The sequence below is a fragment of the Cnephaeus nilssonii genome (assembly GCF_951640355.1).
Source record: "Cnephaeus nilssonii genome assembly, chromosome: X".
Classification (NCBI taxonomy): Eukaryota; Metazoa; Chordata; class Mammalia; order Chiroptera; family Vespertilionidae; genus Cnephaeus; species Cnephaeus nilssonii.
In genome coordinates, this window is record NC_137071.1 from 64179670 (window position 1) to 64202629 (window position 22960).

General features: G+C 38.9%; 1 protein-coding gene across 3 annotated transcripts in view; it reads left to right on the forward strand.

Moving 5' to 3' along the window:
* The window catches only part of DIAPH2 (diaphanous related formin 2), a 981952-nt gene that overhangs the window by 720115 nt on the left and 238877 nt on the right, over positions 1–22960 (forward strand). For all 3 annotated transcript variants that reach the window (XM_079765114.1, XM_079765112.1, XM_079765113.1), the window contains one exon: positions 8286–8450. In XM_079765114.1, the coding sequence (XP_079621240.1) occupies positions 8286–8450 (165 nt within the window). The remainder of the gene's footprint in view (positions 1–8285; positions 8451–22960) is intronic.

Genomic DNA, 22960 nt, shown 5'->3' on the forward strand with positions numbered 1-22960 from the left:
TGTGTAAAATGGAGTTACTAATAGCATATATGCGTCATAGGACCATTGGGAGGGTTAAATAAGACAAGTCTTGTAAAGCATTTAGTTCAGTGTCTGGCTCATTATCAGAGTTTAGTAAACATTAGTTCCTAATACTTCTGTTCTGCTATTATTTATCTGTCTCCCAGCACTAGTTTATAAATTTAGTGAGGGTTGGGAGCCATGTCTTATCACTTTACTTTCTTTTTCTCTACTTAATCTCTCAGTTTCTTATACATTGTTTGCCCATGATAAATGATGCTGAGAGCTGAAAGTGAGGTAGGGCTGGCAGCAGGACTTGATCTAATTAACATCTGTGTGTACATACCATGAATATTAAATAATAATGCTGACATCCCAAAATATACACATCAATCTCAAAATCTTATAATCATGACTCTTCTGTTACTCGAAACACTATGTATTTCTGAGCACAATTATTTATATGTCAATCGCAGTAGTTATGTATTGCCTAATACCTGCTGTTTTTTTTACCACCTTTGATTTTATATAACATTCTTAATAATTTGTGAAATATAATTTAATTGGATATTTATATAATACTAGAGACCTGGTGCATGAATTCGTGCACATGTAGGGTCCCTCTGGGTGACCTGCAGGGATCGGGCTGAAACCCACAGTCCAACACCACCTGCAGCTCCTACCAGTCACTCCCGCTCATCCTGGCCCCGCTGTGCCTGCCGTGGACTTGCGCCCAATCAGTCCCGATCCAGAGAGGCTCATGCTGCCACAGCAGCACTCACCAGCCATGAGCCATGCGTCTGGCGCCCTCCCAAGGGGAGTGGCTTGTGGGATTGGGCTGAAATTGGCTCTCCGACATCTCCTGAGGGGTCCCGGATTGCAAGAGGGCACAGGCCAGGCTGAGGGACCCCACCGGTGTACTATCAGGCTGGAGAGGGACCACGGGAGGGCTCCAAGGCATATCCAGCCCATCTCACTAAGTCCCGATCAGCCGGACCCCAGCAGCAAGCTAACCTACTGGTCAGAGCATCTTCCCCCTGCTGGTCAGTGCACATCATAGCAAGCAGTTGAGCAGCCTTAGCATATCATTAGCATATTGTGCTTTGATTGGTTGTTCGGTTGTTATGCCATTCAGTCTATTTGCATATTACACTTTTATTATATAGAATGTACTCTTCTTATCAGTACTTAGGAACTAGCAAGTAGATTTACTGTCATTTGGACAGTAGTCTACATTCCACTAGTCCTAGGGTGGTTTTTTTTGTTGTTGTTGTTATTAGTGTATTTTGTGGGTATGTATGTGTATTTTTAAAATATATATTTTTATTGATTTCAGAGAGGAAGGGAGATATATATAGAGAGAAAGAAACATCAATGATGAGAGAGAATCATTGACCGGCTGCCTTCTTCATGCCCCATACTGGGGGTCAAGCCCACAACACAGGCATGTGCCAAACTGGAATCGAACCCGTGACCCTTCAGTCCACAGGCCGATGCTCTATCTACTGAGCCAAACCAGCTAGGGCTGTATTTTTTATTTTATTTATTTATTTTAATACTCACCTAAGGATATGTTTTCATTGGATTTTTTAGAAAAAGAGGAAGGGGGAGAGAGAGAGTGCAACATCTATGTGAGAGAGAAATTTTGATCAGTTGCCTCCTGTAAATGCCCCGGCTGGGAATCAAACCCTCGACCTAGATATGTGCCCTGTCCAGGAATGGAACATACAACCTTTTGGTGTATGGGATGATGTTCCAACTACCTGAGTCACCCGGCCAGGCCTCTGTGTATTAATTTAAGCTAAAATTGTTATGCCCTTGAGCAAAAGAAATCTGATCCTATTACTTCCCTATATAAAATTGTTCAATGACTTTCATTTTTCTCATAAAAATTTTCAATATGCTCAGAAAACATATAGAATGTGGCCCCTCAGGAATCATTTTCCTCCTGTCTCCCCTACTTACTCTAAAGGCTCTAGAATTCCATGCTTTTTTCTCTTTTTTGGGTTTCTAGAATACTTAATATCTTTCAGAGCCTTCACTCACCCTATCCCAGTGCTCCTTCTCCTGGTTTTTCCCCTTTCAGGTCTCACTTTTTTTTGTAACCCTCACCCAAGGATATGTTTTAGTAATTTTAGGGAGAGAGAAATCTGTTGTGAGAGAGAAACATTGATTGGTTGCCTTCCACAGGTTCCCCAACCGGGTATCGAACCAAACCAGCTATGTACACTTGTTAAGGGCAGAAATAGAATATACACTGAGTGGCCAGATTATTAAGATATCTGAACACATAATAATCTGGCCACTCAGTGTATATCCTATATAATAAAAGGCTAATATGCAAAGTGTCCCCTCGACCAGGAGTTCGACCAGCAGGCAGGCTGGCCAACCGCCCATGTCCCCTCCCCCTGGCCAAGCTGACTGGACCGCACCCATGCACGAATTCATGCACCGGGCCTCTAATATACATACACATACACACACACACACACACACACACACACACACACACACACACACACAGTGAGTGGCCAGATTATTATGCGTTCAGAGATCATAATAATCTGGCCACTCAGTGTAGTATTATGGGCTATAGTCACCATGCTATACATTACATCCCCATGACCTATTTATATTACATATGGAAATTTGTACCTCTTGATCCCCTTTACCCATTTCATCCAATCCCAACCCCCAACCCCTTGGTAATTACCAATCTGTTCTCTGTATCTGTGAGTTTTGTTTGTTCATTTATTTTGTTTTTAGATTTCACATGTAAGTGAAATCACACATTAATAGTCTTTCTCTGTCTGACTAATTTCATTCTTCTTAATGAATGAGTAGTATTCCATTGCATGTACATATACATATATATACACTATATGTATACTATATTTAAGACCACATCTCATATGTGTATCACATTTTCTTTAGCCATTGATTCATTCTTTCTCTTCCTCCTACAGAGAGTAAAACACCCTTATAAATGGAGATTTCCTTTATATATATACTAGAGGCCCGGTGCATGAAAATTCATGCACTGGAGGGGGGGGTCCCTGAGCCCGGCATGCCCCCTCTCACAGTCTGAGAGCCCTCAGGGGTGGGAGGCGACCTGGCAATCAGGGGAAGGCTGTGCCCCATCACAGCTCTGCTGCTGCCACTGCCGGCAGTGAAAGCCTCAGCCGGTCCTGGTTACCTGAGCCTCGGGCTGCCCTGGGCAGCTGGGCAGCCGCCATCCGAGGCTTGCCTGCACCTCAGGCCGGCCCTGGGCAGCTGGGGGGCTGAGGAGACTGGGGACTCTGGAGGCAGGCCCTGGGAGGCTGGGGGCAGGTCCGTCCATGCCGTGCACCCACTGCCCTGGCGGGGCTGAGGGGGCTGGGCACCGCCATTTTGTGGCTGTGGGCACTGCCATCTTTGAGGGCAGGGCAGTCAATTAGCGTATTCCCTCTTTATTGGCTGTGGGTGCCTCCATCTTTGAGGGTGGGGCAGTCAATTAGCATATTCCCTCCTTATTGGCTTTGGACTTTGTGATGGTGTGAGGGTCAATTAGCATATTCCCTCTTTATTAGATAGGATACACACACACACACACATATATATATATATATATATATATATATATATATATATATATATCTTCCTTTCAAAAGGATAACTTTTGCTCTTTTCAGAGATTTTCCTATCTCTGCTATTTCTCTATCAGCTCAAAATATTCTATGCCAAAGAGGCATATTTTGGGATGGTATATTCTGCATTCTAACTCTAGATGGGTGAGTGCTTTTTACCTGGTTTCCACAACACTAAAATGTGAATAGTGGTATTTTTCTGCCTCTTTGATAAGGTTGTGCTGGCAGCAAAATGGCACCAAGTGTTAGACCGGACCTGGGTTCAGGAACCTCGGTACTTGAGTTCTGGCTAAGAAAGAATTCAGTCAAGACTCAAACTATAAGAGAAAGTTTATTTAGAAAGTCACAGAGGTAGAAGAAGTTAATCATAGAATACATGGGCTTAGGAAACAAGTTATAGGGCAGTGATGGCGAACCTATGACATGTGTGACCCATTTCTGATGACACGCGGCCGCTGAGGCGGCCGCATGCCGAGGATGAAACATTTGCTGCTCCTGAGGATGAAACATTTGCGAAATAATGTTTTTTTCCTCAAAGTGACACACTACCCGAGTTATGCTCAGTTTTTTGGCGAAGTTTGACACACCAAGCTCAAAAGGTTGCCCATCACTGTTATAGGGGCGAAGGAAGGTCCCTTGGAGCTTAGGAGAAAAGGCAAGGAAACGGCCCTGCAGGGAGGCGGTAGGGAAAGGTCCTGATGTGGGGAAAGGCCCTGGCATGCTCCATAGAGAGAACCAAAGAGGTTCCTCCATCTTGAAGTTATTTATCTTGAAGTCTCAGGGGAGGTTTCCAATAGAATATTCATCACCTTTCCTGGTGTCCTTTCAGGGTCATGGTCTCTACTGATTGGTTGGGGCTAGGGCAGGAGGTCAGTATTTAATTCAGTTGGTCCTGAGGCAGCCATAGTTGTTTGTTTGATTTTGCTGTTTTTCCAGGCCTGGAGCTGAAATACAACTGAGGCCTAGATGTATTAGATGCGGGTCATAATCTCATTGTCCTGGGGACTTAATGCTTAAGGGCTATTCTCTGCCCCCCTCATTTTCCCCCTCTAACAGAGTCTAACTCTCATGACTAGCAATATGCCAGGGGAGGAAAGGTCAAGGGCGGGTCCAAACCCTACGACCAGCGATATGCTAGGGGAGAAAAGGTTACCCTGGGAGGGAGATCCTTGTTTTTCCAAATTTGCCCATTGCTAGGCATCTGGGGCTTTCTGCCCTGTTGACCTTCTGTACCTGGCCTATCGTCCTTGCTCTGCTTATATCTGTCTGACTGCCTACCACAGTTGTTATCAAGAATATGGGACACAGCCCTAACCAGTTTGGCTCTGTGGATAGAGGGTCAGCCTGCGGACTGAAGGGTCCCAAGTTCGATTCTGGTCAAGGACATGTACCTTGGTTGCGGGCACATTTCCAGTAAAGGGTGTGCAGGAGGCAGCTGATCGATGTTTCTCTCTCATCGATGTTTCTAGCTCTATCCCTCTCCCTTCCTCTCTGTAAAAATTAATAAAATATATTTTATTAAAATTATAAGAATATTACCAAAACCGGTTTGGCTCAGTGGATAGAGCGTCGGCCTGTGGACTCAAGGGTCCCAGGTTCGATTCCGGTCAAGGGCATGTACCTTGGTTGCGGGCACATCCCCAGTAGGGGGTGTGCAAGAGGCAGCTGATCGATGTTTCTGACTCTCTATTCCCTCTCTCTTCCTCTCTGTAAAAAATCAATAAAATATATTTTAAAAAAATTATAAGAATATGGGACATAATGGAAGGAAAATATATCTTAAATAATAAAGTCCTATACAAAAGCAAATTGTTGATGGTAGAATTATTTGCAATATTAGATTATAAACTACTTCAGAGTCTGGATTAGGCTTTAATGATCACTGTACCCATCATGATGCTTAGCATAGTACTAACCAGATTTTTGTATTTAGTGGCTGCTCAAAAAAATAAAATAAAATAAAACTTTTCTTACTGACATAAGGGATGAAAGGAATGGTATCTAGTTCTTTTTCTCCTCCTGTCCCAGGAAGGATGTGGTGACATGGTTGCAATCGTGAAAGATTTCCATGCTGACTCATGCAGGCTCTCCCTTTTACAAAGTAATCACTTTGAGGATTAGTGAAGGACTTGGAAATTGGGCTGTTTTCCATTTGTTATTTATAAGATGAAGCATTCCTAGAATTTTTCAAATTGTCTCACTTTGGTTCACAGACAGAATTTCTGAAATCAGTTTTTGTCCTAGGAGAACAGATTTATGAAATTGTGTATCACTACATAGACATCTTTTAGCTGGTGAAAAATTGTGTTATGATAAATGAGAAACATGCAGTATTTTACATCTTTTATCTTTTACTTGTTCCTTGTGTTATACAGATGTTGAGCCTTCTGAAATATATAGTTTTGTACTTTGCATTGCAAATAGAGTACAAGTAAGTGACCTTTGCAAAGTGTTTCTGTGTAGAAAGTCTCTGGTGTGGGTTGATTTTATTTAGGGAAGAGAAACTAGAGAACAAGTATCTAACTTTCATTCTGTGCTAAGAAATGAAGAGTATTGTCATATTTCTGCAACTCTTAAATAGGTTGTTTAACGCTTTCTTAAAAATAAAAATAGAAATATATGGTGATATTCTCAGAGGGGAAACCAGAATGTGTATATAGCAGTACCTATAACCCTTTGTTGATAAAAATTTTTAAAGAAGTAGATTAAGTCAGAAATGTGTTAATTCTTTCAGATCTATTGTACTTAAGGATTGAAAGATTTAATGTCACTTAGCACAGATGAGGTTGTTGGGTTGCTAATGTGAATACTAATGCTTACGTAGCATAAGAAAGAACATGGGTAGGGGTCATCTCACTTTTTAAATCATGTTGTGTTCCTAAGTGTCAGCTGCAAAGTAATTTACCAGAAATGGTGTGATTTCCCCGATAACTTCCATTGTACAACTAGAGCTCTGTTCCCATGGAAAATAAATTTGGCCCCAGGTTATAATAAAACACACTGAAAATTTCAGAAAATTGTATAAAATCAAGTATTTCAAGACACAATTATCAGTATCAACATAAAACAAGTACAAAATATAAATATACTGTAGTGGATCTTAAAATCACATGCCCCCAAACTGTGCTGTTCTTCTTTTACAATTCCAAGTCTGTTACTTTTCTATTTAGAGACATCTTACTTCTGTTTCACTATTGATTTTTAATAGATTTAACTCGAATTTTAGAAGGAGGACTTGGTTTCCTATATTCTTCAGGGCTAGAGTGCTTACCTTTCTCTGAAGCATTCATATCAGTTAACATTCAAAGGAAATGTTCCAACATGTTCATAGTACTTGCTTCTGTTTGTTGAAAAATTGCTTACTTATTTAAGCTGTTATATTTCTAAGTCTTCTTTATTCTATAAAGGTATATTTATAGAATATACCTTCTAAAGGTATATTCTATAAATATACCTTCTATAATCAGGAAAATAGTATTATAATTTACTTTTATAAGTATAAGTTTAGGTATAATGAGATACCTTTAGTTGGACAACTTTAAATATATGGTTTATTTAATGCTTTGATACTGGTGATTGTTATTACCTTTTGATAACATTTGTAAAACAATGATGTAATTAATTTCTGAATAAGTAGCTTTTGTGGGGTGTACTGCTCAGACTGTAATCCTGGACTGTCAGTCTCAGCATCACCTGGGAACTTGTTAGAGATTATAATGCTCAGGCCCCTGGGCTCAGGCTCAGCAAACAGCAATCTGGCTTTTAATAAGCCCTTGGAGTGGTTACGGTTATAGAACTACAGCAGAATCTCTCTCACTTTCTCTCCCTTGCTCCCTCTCCCTCTCCCTTCCGCTCCTCATGAGGGTTACACACACACACACACACACACACACACACACACACACACACACACACACTGTTACATATAACATAATCTTATATAGAATTTGCTGTAACCTCTCTATCTATATGGAAAATGTGCATTAAGAATGGTGAATCTATACTTTCTGTCTAAGTTTCTTGTTGATGTTTATTTCTACTGTATGCTGTTCATAAAAAATATGAGGTAGTTTGTGGATATTTATACTTATATATTTTGACTTAGCAAACATGTTCTGCACGGTTATACATTAAACATAATTTATAGTTTCAAAACTTATTAACCAATATATTGACAACAGCAACTTGTTCTGGACTGAATTGTATCTGCCAAGAAATCATATGCTGAAGCCCTAACCCCCAGAACCTCAGAATGTGACCATTTGGAGACAGGGCCTTTAAATATGTGATTTTGTTCAAATGACGTTCTAAGGGTGTGCCCTAATCCTCTGTGACTGCTGTCCTCATAAGAAGAGATTAGGACACAGAAAACACAGAAGGACCACTATGTGAGGACACAGCAAGAAGATCACCATCTACAAGAAGTGAGGCCACAGAAGAAATCAAACTCGCCAACACCTTGATATTGTACTTCCAGCCTCCAGAAATGTTTGAAAATAGAATTCTGTAGTTTACGCTACCCAGTCTGTGGTATTTTATCATGGCAACCCTAGAAAACTAATACATAAGTATTTATAGAAATTGTGGTATAATTCAATCTTAATATCTAATGATTGCCTTTGAGGTACTATTGGGTCATATTCCTTAATAGAAACCTACAGCTTTACAAAGATCGCCAGAGAGCAGTATGACAAACTGTCCACCATGCACAGCAACATGGTCAAGCTCTATGAGAATCTTGGAGAATACTTTATTTTTGACTCTAAGACAGTGAGCATAGAAGAGTTTTTTGGTGATCTCAACAACTTCCGAACTTTGTTTCTGGTGAGTAATACATCTTGAAGCATTGCAAGGCCTGATGCTTTTGTTTTTAAATAATTTCTTCTTTTGGCATTTCATATAACTATTGATCATATTGATTTCATGTTATAGCCCTTTAGCAGGAATAGACAGATATTTTATACCTGTGGCATAGATGAAAATTGTTGGCTGGCTTAATGTATAATGGAGAACTACATGAATTATCTTAAACTTTAGGTATACGTGGTAATTTTTCTACTGAAATTTTATCCTATGTAATAAAAGGCTAATATGCAAATCGACAAAATGGCGGAACAACCTGTCACTATGACGCGCACTAACCAACAGGGGGCAGATGCTCAACACAGGAGCCCCCTGGTGGTCAGTGCACTCCCACAGGGGGAGCGCTGCTCAGCCAGAAGCCAGGCAAGCGCAGTGGCGGTGGCAGGAGCCTCTCCCGCCTCCAAGACAGCACTAAGGAGCAGTGAGCAGGCGGGTGTTGAGGAGCGAGGGCTCCCGGACTGTGAGAGGGATGTCTGCCTGATGGCTTAGGCCCGCTCTCCAGCAGACAGACATCCCCAGGGGGGTCCCAGACTGCAAGAGGGCACAGGCTGGGCTGAGTCGTTCCTCCCCCCCCCCCCCCCCCCCGCCCTGAGTGCATGAATTTTTGTGCACCAGGCCTGTAGTAGAAAATAAATGAATAGGTACTGAAATGACTCTGATTTTTATACAGCATAATATTATCATTTGATCTAGCTTAAAACTCATATCTAAAATAATCTTTCAGTTAATACATTAAAATGATGTAATTGATGGACAATTTTCTTTCATAGTCTAGATAAGAGACTGATTCCAAATTGGACTGTGTAAATGAATACCTAAAGTTTCTTCCAGAATATGGGCTCTTGTTTCCAACTGTAATTCTTGGAGATAAAAGTAAATATTAGCATTAATTGGAGGGGAGGCAATCGGGGTGCAATTACAATGTTAGAGGGAAACAAAAGCTTTGCTGTATAAATGCTGTGGAACTATTTCTCTGCATCCAGCCAAGGAGTAGAAGAATACAGACTCTGATTATGGTAGTAAAGAAAGATATGCACAGTAGTTGATATCAAACAGGCAAAGGTCTATCTATTTTAAAGAAGGAATTCTAGCAATTATCCCAGCAGGAAGACCAATTAGTAAACTAATTATTGCAGTTCAAGATATGTTTCTATCTCCAAAGCAGTTATTTGCTAAATAAGGCTACCTCTCTTAATTGATGGTGAAATCATTTGATTTTGGTGTGTCTTTCACAACCTATGAGACATATGTTTGTGGAAAGCATTTGCTTTCATCTACTGACTTAAGACATAGGACCCAGAGCACACCCCACCTTTGGTAATGGAAACTAAACCAAAAACTCTTTTTTAAATCATTAACCCTGGATATTTTTCCATTGATTTCTAGAAAGAGTGGAAGGGAGGGAGGATGGGGAGAGAGAGAAACATTGATGTGAGAGAGACACATCTATTGGTTGCCTCCCACATGCACCCTGATCAAAAATTTTTTATAAATATTATAATTTGTCTTCTTTTTTGCTAAGAATATTAGCTTATTTTGACCTTTGGTCTTTGTCCCTTAATAGGCACACATTTTTTTTTTTTACTTTTTAGCTGGCCAATAAGTAGTAAAATGTGTTCTACTGGTCATGAGTAGTTAAACTATTTTCAAAACTTAAAATTCATAAATTTGACATGGACATATGAACACCGAGGTTATATCTACTTAGATAATTTTCAAAAAGAAAAACAAAGCATGTTGAAATGAATGGGGACTAGAAAAGTTGACACATTGAGAAGTCCAAGGGATTGTTTTTATAGCATCAATGTCATGTGCCTTGTTTTAACATGGATCTTAAAACAACGTCTGTGTGCCCCCTCCCCCTACTCCTCTCCAATATACAGACAGAGAGTAGAATTTGGGGTACTTCTCCCATGTTGCAGCATTTGATGAAGGACAATTTCTGTTTGATAGCCTGTTTAGTCACATTAGAAAGATGCTTAGAAGACTTGCTAAGAATTATAATTGTAGTACTTCTCAATAATAACTTGTTTAAAAAATGTAAGGATATCATTGTTAAGACCTGATTATGTGTTCTTATACTATAAGTAACAAGCTATGTGACTGTAGGTAAGTCATTTATCTTACCTAGCTATTTGTTTATTTACTTGTTTATTCATTTGGTATAAGAAGGGATTATACTACTGACCTCTAAGAACATTATCTTCTTTATTAGTCTATGAGTCATGGTCAAATTTCAGAGAGAGTCAAGTATGTATATGTACTGGCTTCACTTTGTGTGCAGCTTGAGTACAAGGAAATAATTTGTCATAGATCATTCTCATTGTAAATAAGTTGACATTCTGAAGTCTGGTTTTATGTGCATTTAACTTCTTAAGAACCTGCTAAGATTGAGATTGGAGCTTTCAAAACAGGTAACCAGCTGCTACCCTGTGTCCTGACCAGCCATTGTCATCTCTCTGACAGAATACTACTGCTACAACTTATGTCTACAAATCTTTATTGACTGGCTCACATAAGAACTAGGCGTGCCATTAATCAGCTGCTTTGAACTTGGGTTGGTCATATAAACTCTCTGGGTATTGGTTTCCACATCTGCAAAATATGGATGATAATTCCTGCCATGTCTTCCTCACCACTGTGTGAAAACACCATGTAACCCATGCTATGCAGATGAAGAACATTATTAGCCATTCTTTATCCATCCATTTGATTCTTATATATTGAGAACCAACTTGATTTTGGTAGTGCTTTAGTTTAGAGATAAAAATAAGAGAATAGTCTTGCTCTATACATAGAGGGAGACAAACAAGTAAATGCAATATAATTTGATAGGTGCTGCCATAGGAATATGTCAGGGCACTATAATAATACTAAGGAGGAACTGCCTCACTCTGCCTGAGTTGGCCAGGGAAGCCTTCATACAGAAAGTGACATTTAGGCAGAGTCTGGAAAAATCCATAGCAATTTGACAAGCAGACTTTGACAAGCGGATTTAAGGGTTTTACACCTGACCTATAAGCCGAACACTCCTAAATCAACATCACCAACTTCAGTCAATCATGTGTGCCCACCATGTTCCTGTTTCGTAGTGAGCTTAAAGTGATTTCACGCTCCCAGTGGAGGGAAAACCCCTGAAAGAGAGACAAAAATTGTAATTGCCAGAAATTCCCATTTTCTGAGTGCTTTGTGTGTTTGGCCTCAGGGGTCTTAGCGCTAAAAGCATATTGGACTGTAGATGGAAGCAATAAAATACCGGTAGTGCTGAGAAGAAAATAATAAGCGTTCTGATTCATGTGCTACCAAAAATTACTTCCAAATGAGCTCAGAGTTTCATTTTGGAAGATCTATTTGGCATGTGTAGCATAAACAAAATGCACATACCAAAAAATCTTCCTCAAAGAGATATCCTTGAAAGGATGGGGGAAATGAAATTAAATAGGGGATTGACATTATGGATTAAAGACCTTTTTCAAAATAATCACATTCTAATTAATGAAAGTAAGATTGGGTACTCTCCATGAGATGCTGCTCTATTATTCACATGATTAATATTATTCAACTAATGAGGATATGAAAGATATTCAAGATGAATGTCCTATATATTGGCATAAAGATATATGTAATTGGAAATATTTCTCAATTCAGAGTTAAGTCCCTCTTTCCAGTTAGCTTCTCTGAGATCACTGGAGTTGAAAACACTACTTATAATATAAGCAAGATTAATTAAGAATCCCTAAATTTAGATTGAATATTTTGTGGAAGGAAATAAAATTCCATATTTATGTAATGTCTAGACATCTTTTCTGCTATTCTTCTTTATGCTTTAGTCATTCTACTAGTTCAAATAGTTGATTGCACAATCTTTCTTCTTTTGAGATATTTTGAATAGAATATTCTAACTCAGTGAACCCTCTGTGTTGTGCCACCATGCAGTGTCTTTCTTAGGCATAAAAATTAATTTCAGCTGTTGAGATAGTGTTCAAGGCAAATATTGTGTTTTAATAACTTTCATGGCTCCAAATAAAAAGTATTTAGAAAGTATTTTTTTCTGTTTTAAATCTGTCAATTTCCTGCTGCTTCTGTATGTTTTTGTTTTGTTTTTAAAGAACAATACGTTACCTAGGCACTCAATAAATATTTGTTGTGTGTATGTTCTCATTCTATATCTCAACACTAGAAATATAGGAAAAAGGCTTTATAGAATTAGATTCATTGAAATAACTTAAGAAGAACATGTTATCATTACTATTAGTCATGTTTGAAGATTTCCCCTCAACTAAATAGGTATCTGCTACTGTTCATTTGATAAACTTAAATATTTTTTTAATCAGGACGTTTCTTTAACAAATTTTGAACAGCTCTTAGAGGACTGTTAAAGTAACTGAGTGTTAGGAGACTAACTGGTATCTATAAATCATGGCGTTTTATGCCATTGTTCCAGTCTTGCTGCTTCTGCCTCCTGAATACCATTTCCTCCAAGCCACAGATGTGATTTTAGTTCTGGGCCTCCATCTCTTAGCTGGACTATTACAACGATGTCCTGACTGGTATCTGTGTCCACTTCTCTGACCATTTCTAATTTGGGATCCATTCACCACATTTTATAGTCAGAGTGAGATCAACCAAAGAACTTGTATGCATATATGCATAGCCCATGGACACAGTCAATAGAGAGGTGAAGGCCTAGGGTGCGGCGGGGGGCTGGGTGGAGGGGGGAAATGGGGGACATCTATAATACTGTCAACAATAAAAATAAATTTAAAACAATTAAAGACAAAACTGACAAAATAGCATTAATTTAATAACTTAACATCCTTTAATGACTTCCCTATGTCCTCAGGATAAAATCTAAATTGTTTAAAATTGAAGTGGTTTACAAAATCAAAAGAACTGTGGTTACTTAAGGCCAGACCATCTGAGGTTGGCTGAATGAGCCATGATCACTTCGCATGGGCTCTCCTTCCAGACTGGGACAAGTCAGGTATGGAAAGTGGAAGCCACAGAACAACATGACAGCAAGTGCCAAAGAGGACTGGAGCCCCTTAGAATAGAGAGAAACTTTGAGAGTGCAGTATCAAAATTAAATGAAGTCTCCGAGGCAAATGTGTGATTGTCACTATGCCTTCATTGCTCCCCTAGCTAGTATGGCATGGGGAGTTTTGACAACCAAGGTCACTTTAATTCTCAGCGATGTGCTTCCTTCCATCTTAATTGTTCTTTTAAAATGGAAAATAGTCTGAGAGCTCCTTGTGTTGGCTTATGGAGATACTTAATTTTGAGAATCTCTCATCTTTCTCTAGCCATCTCCCTCTTTATAAGGCCTCAATCGTGTCCAAATCGAAATAATAATTGGAAAGCCAAAGGGAGCATATGTGTTTAGTTAGACTCAAAAGACTAAATTGATAATATACAGAACATTTTCTTCATTCATTAAATGCAGTTTGCTTTTAAAGAAATTAGGATGAATTTTTGCATCAAAAGATTGCATATGTAATTTCTGATCTAAGAGATGAAGCTATTTTGACATGTTTTAAACCTTCAATTCACAAAGCACTTGACATTTAAAGGAAACTTTAGTGCAATATTATAAAAAGTGTGGACACACATAAGAAACCAAATATGTTCTTTAACAAAGAAGAGACTTAATCATATAAACTCTGTTATCTAGAATTCCATCATCCAAAATCTCGATATTAGATGTCTCATAAATTGATACATCTCTGCTTGGCCAATGAAATGGTAATTAATATTATGACGATGCCCAGGAGAAACTGCAAAGACCCTGATGTACCTCTTGAATAGTATAGCTTTATTTATAAGGTAAATGTCTCCCGGGCTCATCACCTGTGATAACAATAATCCAAATATCCCAAATCATCTCTCCTCCACCCCCACTGGCAGGACTCGAGCTCCTGCAAAGTATCAGCTCCCAGAAGTACATCTGAAGTTCTCTCTTGTGGGCTCAAAAATGTGTCAACTATAAAAATATGTCACCTCCTGATATTTTCCCACAAGAATTTGAGCACCTGCTCTTCTAGGGTGGTGAGAATATAACATTGAACAAAACAGACAAAGCCCTGCCTTCCTGTCCCTTTGTTGCTCCAGCTCCCCTTTGCTGAATGCCTTTTGCCAACAGAGTTGCTTGTTTGGCCCTCAATGGAAGCACCTACACCTGGGCTGAGGTTGCAGTCTCCTACTACTTCAATTTTGCCACCAACCCTCACTGTACCATAATGGGGTTACACACAGTGCAGAAGGAGCCATGTTTCACAGGATCCTTCATAAAAACAGTTCATCTCCCTTCTCCCTGATCCCTTTCTCCTTGGAGACTTAAAAAAATTTTTTTGCAAGTCCTAGAGACCTGAAGGGGATCCTAAGATCATAAACCCCACCTTTGCTCCCCTTCCTCTAATTTGTTCAGGCACCTAGGCATGCATCTTCCTTTTCCTAGAAGCCAGGGATAAATAAAATACCAGCCTAAATCCTTTCATGCAAATAGAGCCACTAAAGACCCACCAACTCTCTCTATTTAATCATACACACACACACACACACACACACACACACACACACACACACACACACACTCAATTCCCTTTAAGCTCAGCTGGGACCACCCAGGCTACATAACCTTAGGTTTATTTTGATCTATTGCAAATCTTTAAAAATAGGCAATCCATGAAAGCATATAGGGTAAGTCTAGTAAGTAGAATATTGGACCAGAATGCCTCATTCCAAAGCTGTGCCAGAGAATAGACTTTACTGTATTATACAGACGCTAGAGGCCCGATGCATGAAGATTCGTGCAAAAATGGGCCTTCCTTCCCCTGGCTGCTGGCACTGCTTTTCCACTCAGGCCTGGAGCCGCCTTTCCACCTTCCCATGCTGCCCAGAGGCCCGGAGCGGCTGGGGTGGTGTGGAATGCCTGCATCATCACCATGGTGAAGACGCAAGTGTCCCGCCACACCCCCAGCCACTCGGCACCTGCATATGCAAATTAACCCACCATCTTTGTTGGGTTAATTTGCATACTCACTCCTGATTGGCTGGTGGGTGTCATGAAAATACAGTCAATTAACATGTTACTCTTTTATTAGGTAGATCATTGGCTTCTTCTTGAGAAAAAGATGTCACCTATCAACTCTTGTATTCTGTGTGACTATTTACTTTGGGTCACAAGTAGATGTCCTATTTTTCTGATATTATTGTTCCTTGTCTAAAAAAAGCTAAATATTGTAAGGAACTAAAACAATATATAATACTGGCATACATGGTTTAAAGAAAAACCAAATTGCCAACATGATAGGAGTGCCTACTGGTATAAAGAGTTTTTAACTATGTATACATTTTTTGGTTAATATTATAAAATTGGAAAGTATCATAAATTTTTCTAAAAATATTTCTAAAAGTTGTCAGAATTGTTTATGGCAAGCTGAATGTTGCTCTTTAAAAATATATGATAAAAAATAAAAGAATGAACATATACGACAATTCGGTGTTCAGTGGTGAGATGCTAGATAATTGCCAGCAAACCACTTTCTTTTTAATTGGCCCGTACATTTCTGTTAATTAATATAATTGTCTGAAAGATGTTTTCTAAATAAATAAGTAAATATAAATATATGGCAATGTAATAGTTAACACTGAAAATATTAACAAAATCAATTCAATGCCTACTTTCTTATTAAGATCTAGTAAGAACTGGAAACAAGAAACAAAATGCAGTATCTTTAGTTCTAGCAACAATACCTTAAATAGGATTTTTCAAGGAAGGAAGTGTTCCCTATAAATAAGTTGTTATAAACCCCAGGAAGTCGGAAAATTAGAAGATAAGCAGTAGGGTATACAAGCTGACCTTTCCCAGTGGCCTTGAGATTGGCCAAAGCTATTGATTGTTATCCAAACCTGCCTGTTACAACCTGAGCAGGAAGATCCCAGAGGCTAATGCTACCAGTACCTGCTCTCAGCTTGCTGAGCTGTTCTTCATTCTGCTTCATCCTCATTTGTTTGTCCATGTGCTAACCAATCTTTTATCAGACAAGATGCCCTGACCCCTGTACAAGGGAGTAGGAGGCAGGACTCTCCCTGCAGCCCTACCCCTGGAGCTCCTTTTGCCTGCTGTGCCCACTCCCTCTCCCCTTACCCCCCCCCCTTCTTCTCCAGTTGCTGTACCAACTTACTCAAGACACTTCATCGAAGAAGCCCTCTCTAACGCTCCCATTTTGACCTAAAAACCTTTCTGCATGCTTTCATACCTCCATCCTAGCACATTTTACCATGTAATGAGTTTATCTTCATATCCTCCATGATCAACACTATAATTAGCCTATTCTGGGTCAAGCACCGTGCTAATCACTAAGGACATATAGGAATGACTTAATAAATTAATAAAACAGTAAATGAATCAAATGATCAAAGATGAAAAAATCAAAACGTTGGCCTCCAGAGCTCACATTCTTGTGGGAAAGGCCGTCAAGGGAACAAATGCTAATAATGACATATGCTACATATATACAAAGAGCTTGTGAGTATGGAGGAGAAAGGCATTTATTCTTCTGGATTTAAGGAAGGCTTTATTTTTTTATTTTTTTATTTCTTTATTGATTAAGGTGTTACATATGTGTCCTTATCCCCCCATTACCCCTCTATCCCCCCCACTCATGCCCTCATCCCCCTGGTGTCTGTGTCCATTGGTTAGGCTCATATACATGCATACAGGTCCTTTGGTTGATCTCTCCGCCTTACCCCACCCTCCTGTGCCTTCCCTGAAGATTTAACAAAGATAATAGTATTATTTAAAATCAGTATCCTAAATATGTAGATATGTTTTTCTCTCTGTGAACCAAATTTCAAAGTCATAGAATACAGTCTCTTAAATGTGTGTTTTTTCCTTAGATCTGAAAGATGTTCTAATTCTGATGAAACAGTCCCTATTTTTCCTTATATATCTGTTTTGATTTTTTTAAACTTTTTAATTGAATTTGTTGGGGTTGCATTGGTTAATAAAATAGGTTTCAGGTGCACAGTTCTATAATATATCATCTGTATATTGTATTGTGTGTGCACTACCCCAAATTGATTGCATTTCCTGCAAGTGCTTAGTCTCACAATAATTAGAATTTCCTGATATTCTTGATGGGGTTTGTGGGCAAATCAGAGATTGCACAGTATTCCTGAAAAGCCAGGAAATAGAACGTACATCCATTCAAATGTTGGCATTTTGAAATGGAAAATGTTCAAAGCTCATTGTTCTTCAATATCTTACAAATTCTGTGTTCAAAATAATAGATTACTCAATATGATGGTTTACCTGAAATTATTTTTTAATGTTATTAATAGTGCACAAAAGAACAAAACTTTTATATACTGGACATGGAATAATTTGAAGTAGCATATAATTTGTTTTTGCTCAATTATCTTTAGTCTATGAGTTAAAAACACCTAAAGTTTCATATACATTAGAGACATAAATGCAACAATGATTAGGAAGAGCAAGACAGATGATTAACTGAAATGTGAATAGAACCGTGGTTGGCAACTGTGGCTCGTGAGCCACATGCGGCTCTTTGGCCCCTTGAGTGTGGCTCTTCCACAAAATACCACGGCCTGGGCAAGTCTATTTTGAAGAAGTGGCGTTAGAAGAAGTTTAAGTTTAAAAAATTTGGCTCTCAAAAGAAATTTCAATCGTTGTACTGTTGATATTTGGCTCTGTTGACTAATGCGTTTGCCGACCACTGGGATAGAATAATAGATATAACTGTAGGGACTAATAAAATATATAGATGGGAGATAAAGGTTGATGTCCCCAACCAATTGGAAACTTTATTTTGAAGGTTATTTTTAGTGTTAGAAGGCATCCTTCTTCATCAGATGGCATCTACCAGGAACTACTTAGCCATGTATGTGAACCTTAGTTTAAAATACAAGATTTGGCCCGAGCCAGTTTTGCTCAGTGGCTAGAGCATTGGCCTTCAGACCAAAGGGTCCCGGGTTTGATTCGGGTCAAGGGCACATACCTTGGTTGCAGGCTCCTCCCTGGCCCGGGCCCTGGTCGGGGCTCATGCAGGAGGCAACCAATCAATGTGTTTCTCTTACATGGATGTTTCTCTCTGTCTTTCCCTCTCTCTTCTACTCTCCCTAAAAATCAATGGAAAAATATCCTTGGGTGAGGATTAACAACAACAAAACAAGATTTATAAATAAAAAATCAATTTAAGATTGTCTCTTTAATATATCATAATCATGTGGTTGTTCACTCATACTACAAGTCTAAAGCATATAACACTTTCATAGAAATATACTTTTTTTATATTTGAGAATCGTTTAGGAAATATATATTTTTAGGTAACCCTTTAGGTAGCAGATTTTAATATATAGGCCAAATTAACTTATAACTGTTACTACAGCTGTTTGTGTCTGTAGATATCGTTCGTTGTTCAAATATTTTTATGAGCACCTGCAAGTAATTGCTTTAACTTTGCTTTTAAGTGGACTAGCATGTTTTGGCATGTGCTCTTTCTCATAGTCTATCAGGATGCTTTTGGCTTTCAAGTCACAGAAAGTATAACCAAAATTACCTTGAGAATATGGTTTTATTCTCACACATCGCAAGAAGTAAGGCAGTAACAAAATTGGTTAATTCAGTAGCTTAGTATGTTAGCATGTTGTCTCATGGTTGCAAAATGATTGCAATTGTTCCAGGCATCACATGCAAATATAATGATATCTAACTAACAAAAGCTTTTTTTATCAAGCCGAACAATGTTTCCAGAATCTCCTGGGCAGATATTTCCTTCAAATTCTGTTGTCCAGATTACATCACATTCCAGTCTCCAAACTATCACAATCAAGGATAATCTTAGACCAATCATAATTCACCTCTGGGGCTGGGGCTGGGGCTGGGGCTGGGCCCCTTTCCTGAGCACGTGACTGTGCAGAGTGAGCAGCCAACCAGTCTAGGGCTCTGCCAGCAATTGATGTGGGATAGATTAAGGCAGGCAACTGACAGTTTCTGTAAAATAGACAGCACAAAAGTACATCTCTGCTTGACATTGTTTGAATTGTCAAAAGTTCTAAATTGGCAAAATACAAATGAATAAGATGTATTTGTGAAATGTACTGGTATTCATTTATTGGGGAATAGGAGTATAAATAAAAAGCATTATTTGTTTATTTTCAAGTTATCCTTTCCTGTTTTCTGTCTTTAGCTGGAATGTACTTATCTGGGAAAGCTCTGCTTTTCTAGTTTGTTTGCCTGCTTCTTCTCATTAATTTATTCCACAAATATTTATTGAGTGCCCACTAAATTAGACCCTGTTCTAACCACTGGGACTGTTTAGTTTACTAACATTTCTGCCCTCATGGAGCTTAATTTGTGATGGGGAAAGTGAAATAATAAACTATAAACATAATTAGGAAAATTATATGTTAAAAATGTGCCAAGTAGAATGAATGGCCATATGACAATGTCTGAAAGGTTTAACTATTAATTATAAAGTTCCTTGTACAATCAGTATTTTAAGTTAAGTTTTAGATTTTGGCATTATAGCTTTTTCCTTAAATACATGAACCACTGAGTTTTCCTCTTTAGAAGATATCACTAATTATAATGAGATGATCTGCATACAAACTGTAACTATTTCATAAGTTGTATACCCTTATGTAGTGGAGGAGAAGTAAAAATGAACTCTGTCCCACTTGAGAGAGTCTTGCCAAGGGCTTTATCATTTCAGTGGAATCATTGTAATATTATCCTCTGGCGTAAGGAGGGTATACAGAGATCTATACCTAGAGCCATGGCACATTGACTACTTTTAGACACAGGTCAAATTCAAAAACTAAAAGAGGAAGTTCATGAGAAAATGGCTATCCTTTTCCCAGTATTATTTCTAAAGCCATGGCTCTTGTCCTTATTAATTAACACTGGTCCCCTTTCAAGAGAAAACAAACAAGAGCAAAACAGTACTTCAGACAAATACTAATTCAACCTCAGTACCTGCTTCTTCCCCAAGGATAACTCAGATGCCTTATTTTGGAAGATAGACATCAATATTCCAAAATGAGTTTCTAGACAGGAAGAGCTGATAAAAGATGGCATATATAACAAAGCATGTAGTGGAGTAAAAGCATATTTTTAGTGCCAAATATATGAAACATTATAAGGAATTTACAAAGATAGTTCATCTTGGATTCCATTTACCCTGGTCCTTGTTCTCTGCTAGCTGTCATCTAGTTGATCTGATAAACTAATCAGTACTCGTGTGTCTCTCACTCTTTGCTACATACATGCCCTGTAAATTCAGGATAACACCTTCTAGCAGAACAATTCTACTGACAAGAACTTCTTGCAGTGTGGCTAGCTGCTCGAGGAGATATTTGGGGGAGAGGCAGCCTTTCTTGTACCTCTGGAAGAGCATCATGTGCTTGGTTGCCTAGTCTTCCTGGGTCTAGGATATCTTTTTCCCATCAAGAACATTCCACAACTTAACCTGTCTGTTGTGATCTCATAATCCATCTTTATGATGTTGGCTTTTCGGATGGGCATCCTGTGGTAATGGCCTTCCCCATGATAAAGGTCACGGACCAGCCATCCTGTGACCCAGGGCCCAAATCCAGCCTGCCCTTTGCCTTTGTAAATAAGTTGTATTGGTGCACAGCCATGCTCATCTATTTATGCCTTGTCTGTGGCTGCTTTCACTCTAAAATAGCAGTGCTGAGTAGTTGAGATGGAGTCCATATGACCCATAAGCCTAAAAATATTCACTGTCTGGCCCTTTACAAAAAGAACTTGCGGACTTTTACCATAGAGCATGCAAACAAGGTGGTGAGGAGAGATTCTGACTGGGAAGTCATAGAAATCATATAGTCTCTTGCTTTTTAACTTTCCAATGCAATCTTTCCTTAAGAGGATATAGCTTTGGAGAAGATGTAGTATCATCTTGGCTGTTGATTTCCTCTTTCCTTTCCAGGTGACAGTCACTTCTCTATATATTATCCCGGAGGCAGAAATATTGCACTCCTCTGGCATGTTACACAAGATGCCTGCAGGAGCTGAACCCAGGCTTAGTGCGTGAACCCCAAGTCATGCTTAGCCGGTAGTCTTGACCTCACTTATTCATCCCTGGAGACAAAAAGACATGTAATGCCTATACTAGTATTAGCTTAGTAACACAGTGTACTCTTTATATTACACATTTTGCGCCCCCTCCCCCCCCCCCACACACTCTACCTTATAGTATGAGACACACATAGCCTCATCAGGGAACAATCCTTTGTCATAATGAGGCCAAGATTTCTTGGTTTTGATTTTCTATAGAAATCTCTCTTCAGTCTATTTCTTTGGATCCCCAACCTTCCATCTTAAATGTGAGCATTACGAAGGGTCTACCCTTGGTCCTACAAAATTCTTGCTGGGCAATTTATATCTATTCTCATGGTTTCTACTCTTTTGTGAGTTGTGAGTTTATACTTCAGTTGTAGACTTCATTTTATTGTTTGTTGGTTGCTTTTAACTAGATTTCCCACAACTCTGTCAAGCTCAGACATATTAAAAATGGAACCCATTACATCTTTTCCCAATTTCCTCCCATATTCTCTGCATTGGTTAATGGCACAATTTGATATCTTCTTCTTCCTCACCATTCACATATGTTCAATCTCAAGTTCATGTTGATTCTGCCTGAAACAGCCTCACTTTTTCTACCCTAGTTGGGGTATTTGCTGTCCCCCTGGACTTCTGCAATAATCTGTTTAGTCATCTGATTTCAGTCTTAGCATCCTCTCAGCTGTCTTTCCACCACCACCAGATATTTCTTTCCAAATCACAGATCTCATTTGGGAAACCTACTTTCCCAGAGACCTTTTAATGGCCTCCCATGAGTGACAGTAAAGTCTAAAGTAGCGTTTGGAAACCATTGCCACTCTTAACTACCCCCAACTACTTTCTTTTTTCTCTACTTGATATGCAATCATGCTCACAATCTTCCTTTTACTGTCAATATAATTTTCATCCTTTAAGACTCCATTCAGTGGCTACTTTCTGCATTGTGACTTTCCTAATACTTCCTCCCCCAACTCCAGGGAGAATTAATTGCTCCCTATTCTGTATGCTCATATCACACATTATTAACGTGATGCTGTAACACCCACTCATTACAATTAGCAATGTGCAGACCTACTGTCTTGTTTAAGCAGTGCATTCCTATAGAGTATATGTATTTCACTTGTCTTTGAGTTTTTATCACACAGCAGAGTATGTGGCACATAGAAGTAGCCAGCAAATAATTATTGATCAGTCACCATATTTGTAACTAGTAATCATGCTCCTCCTGTGCAGGAAATCTAAGAATAAATGGCCTTGTATTAAATGTTTCAAAGCTCTCTGGCTGTTGTCTCTCCTCCTTCCTTACTCTCTCTGCCAGTTTTTCAAAAACCTTTCATTATTTTAATGACTCCTTTGACTTTTCATC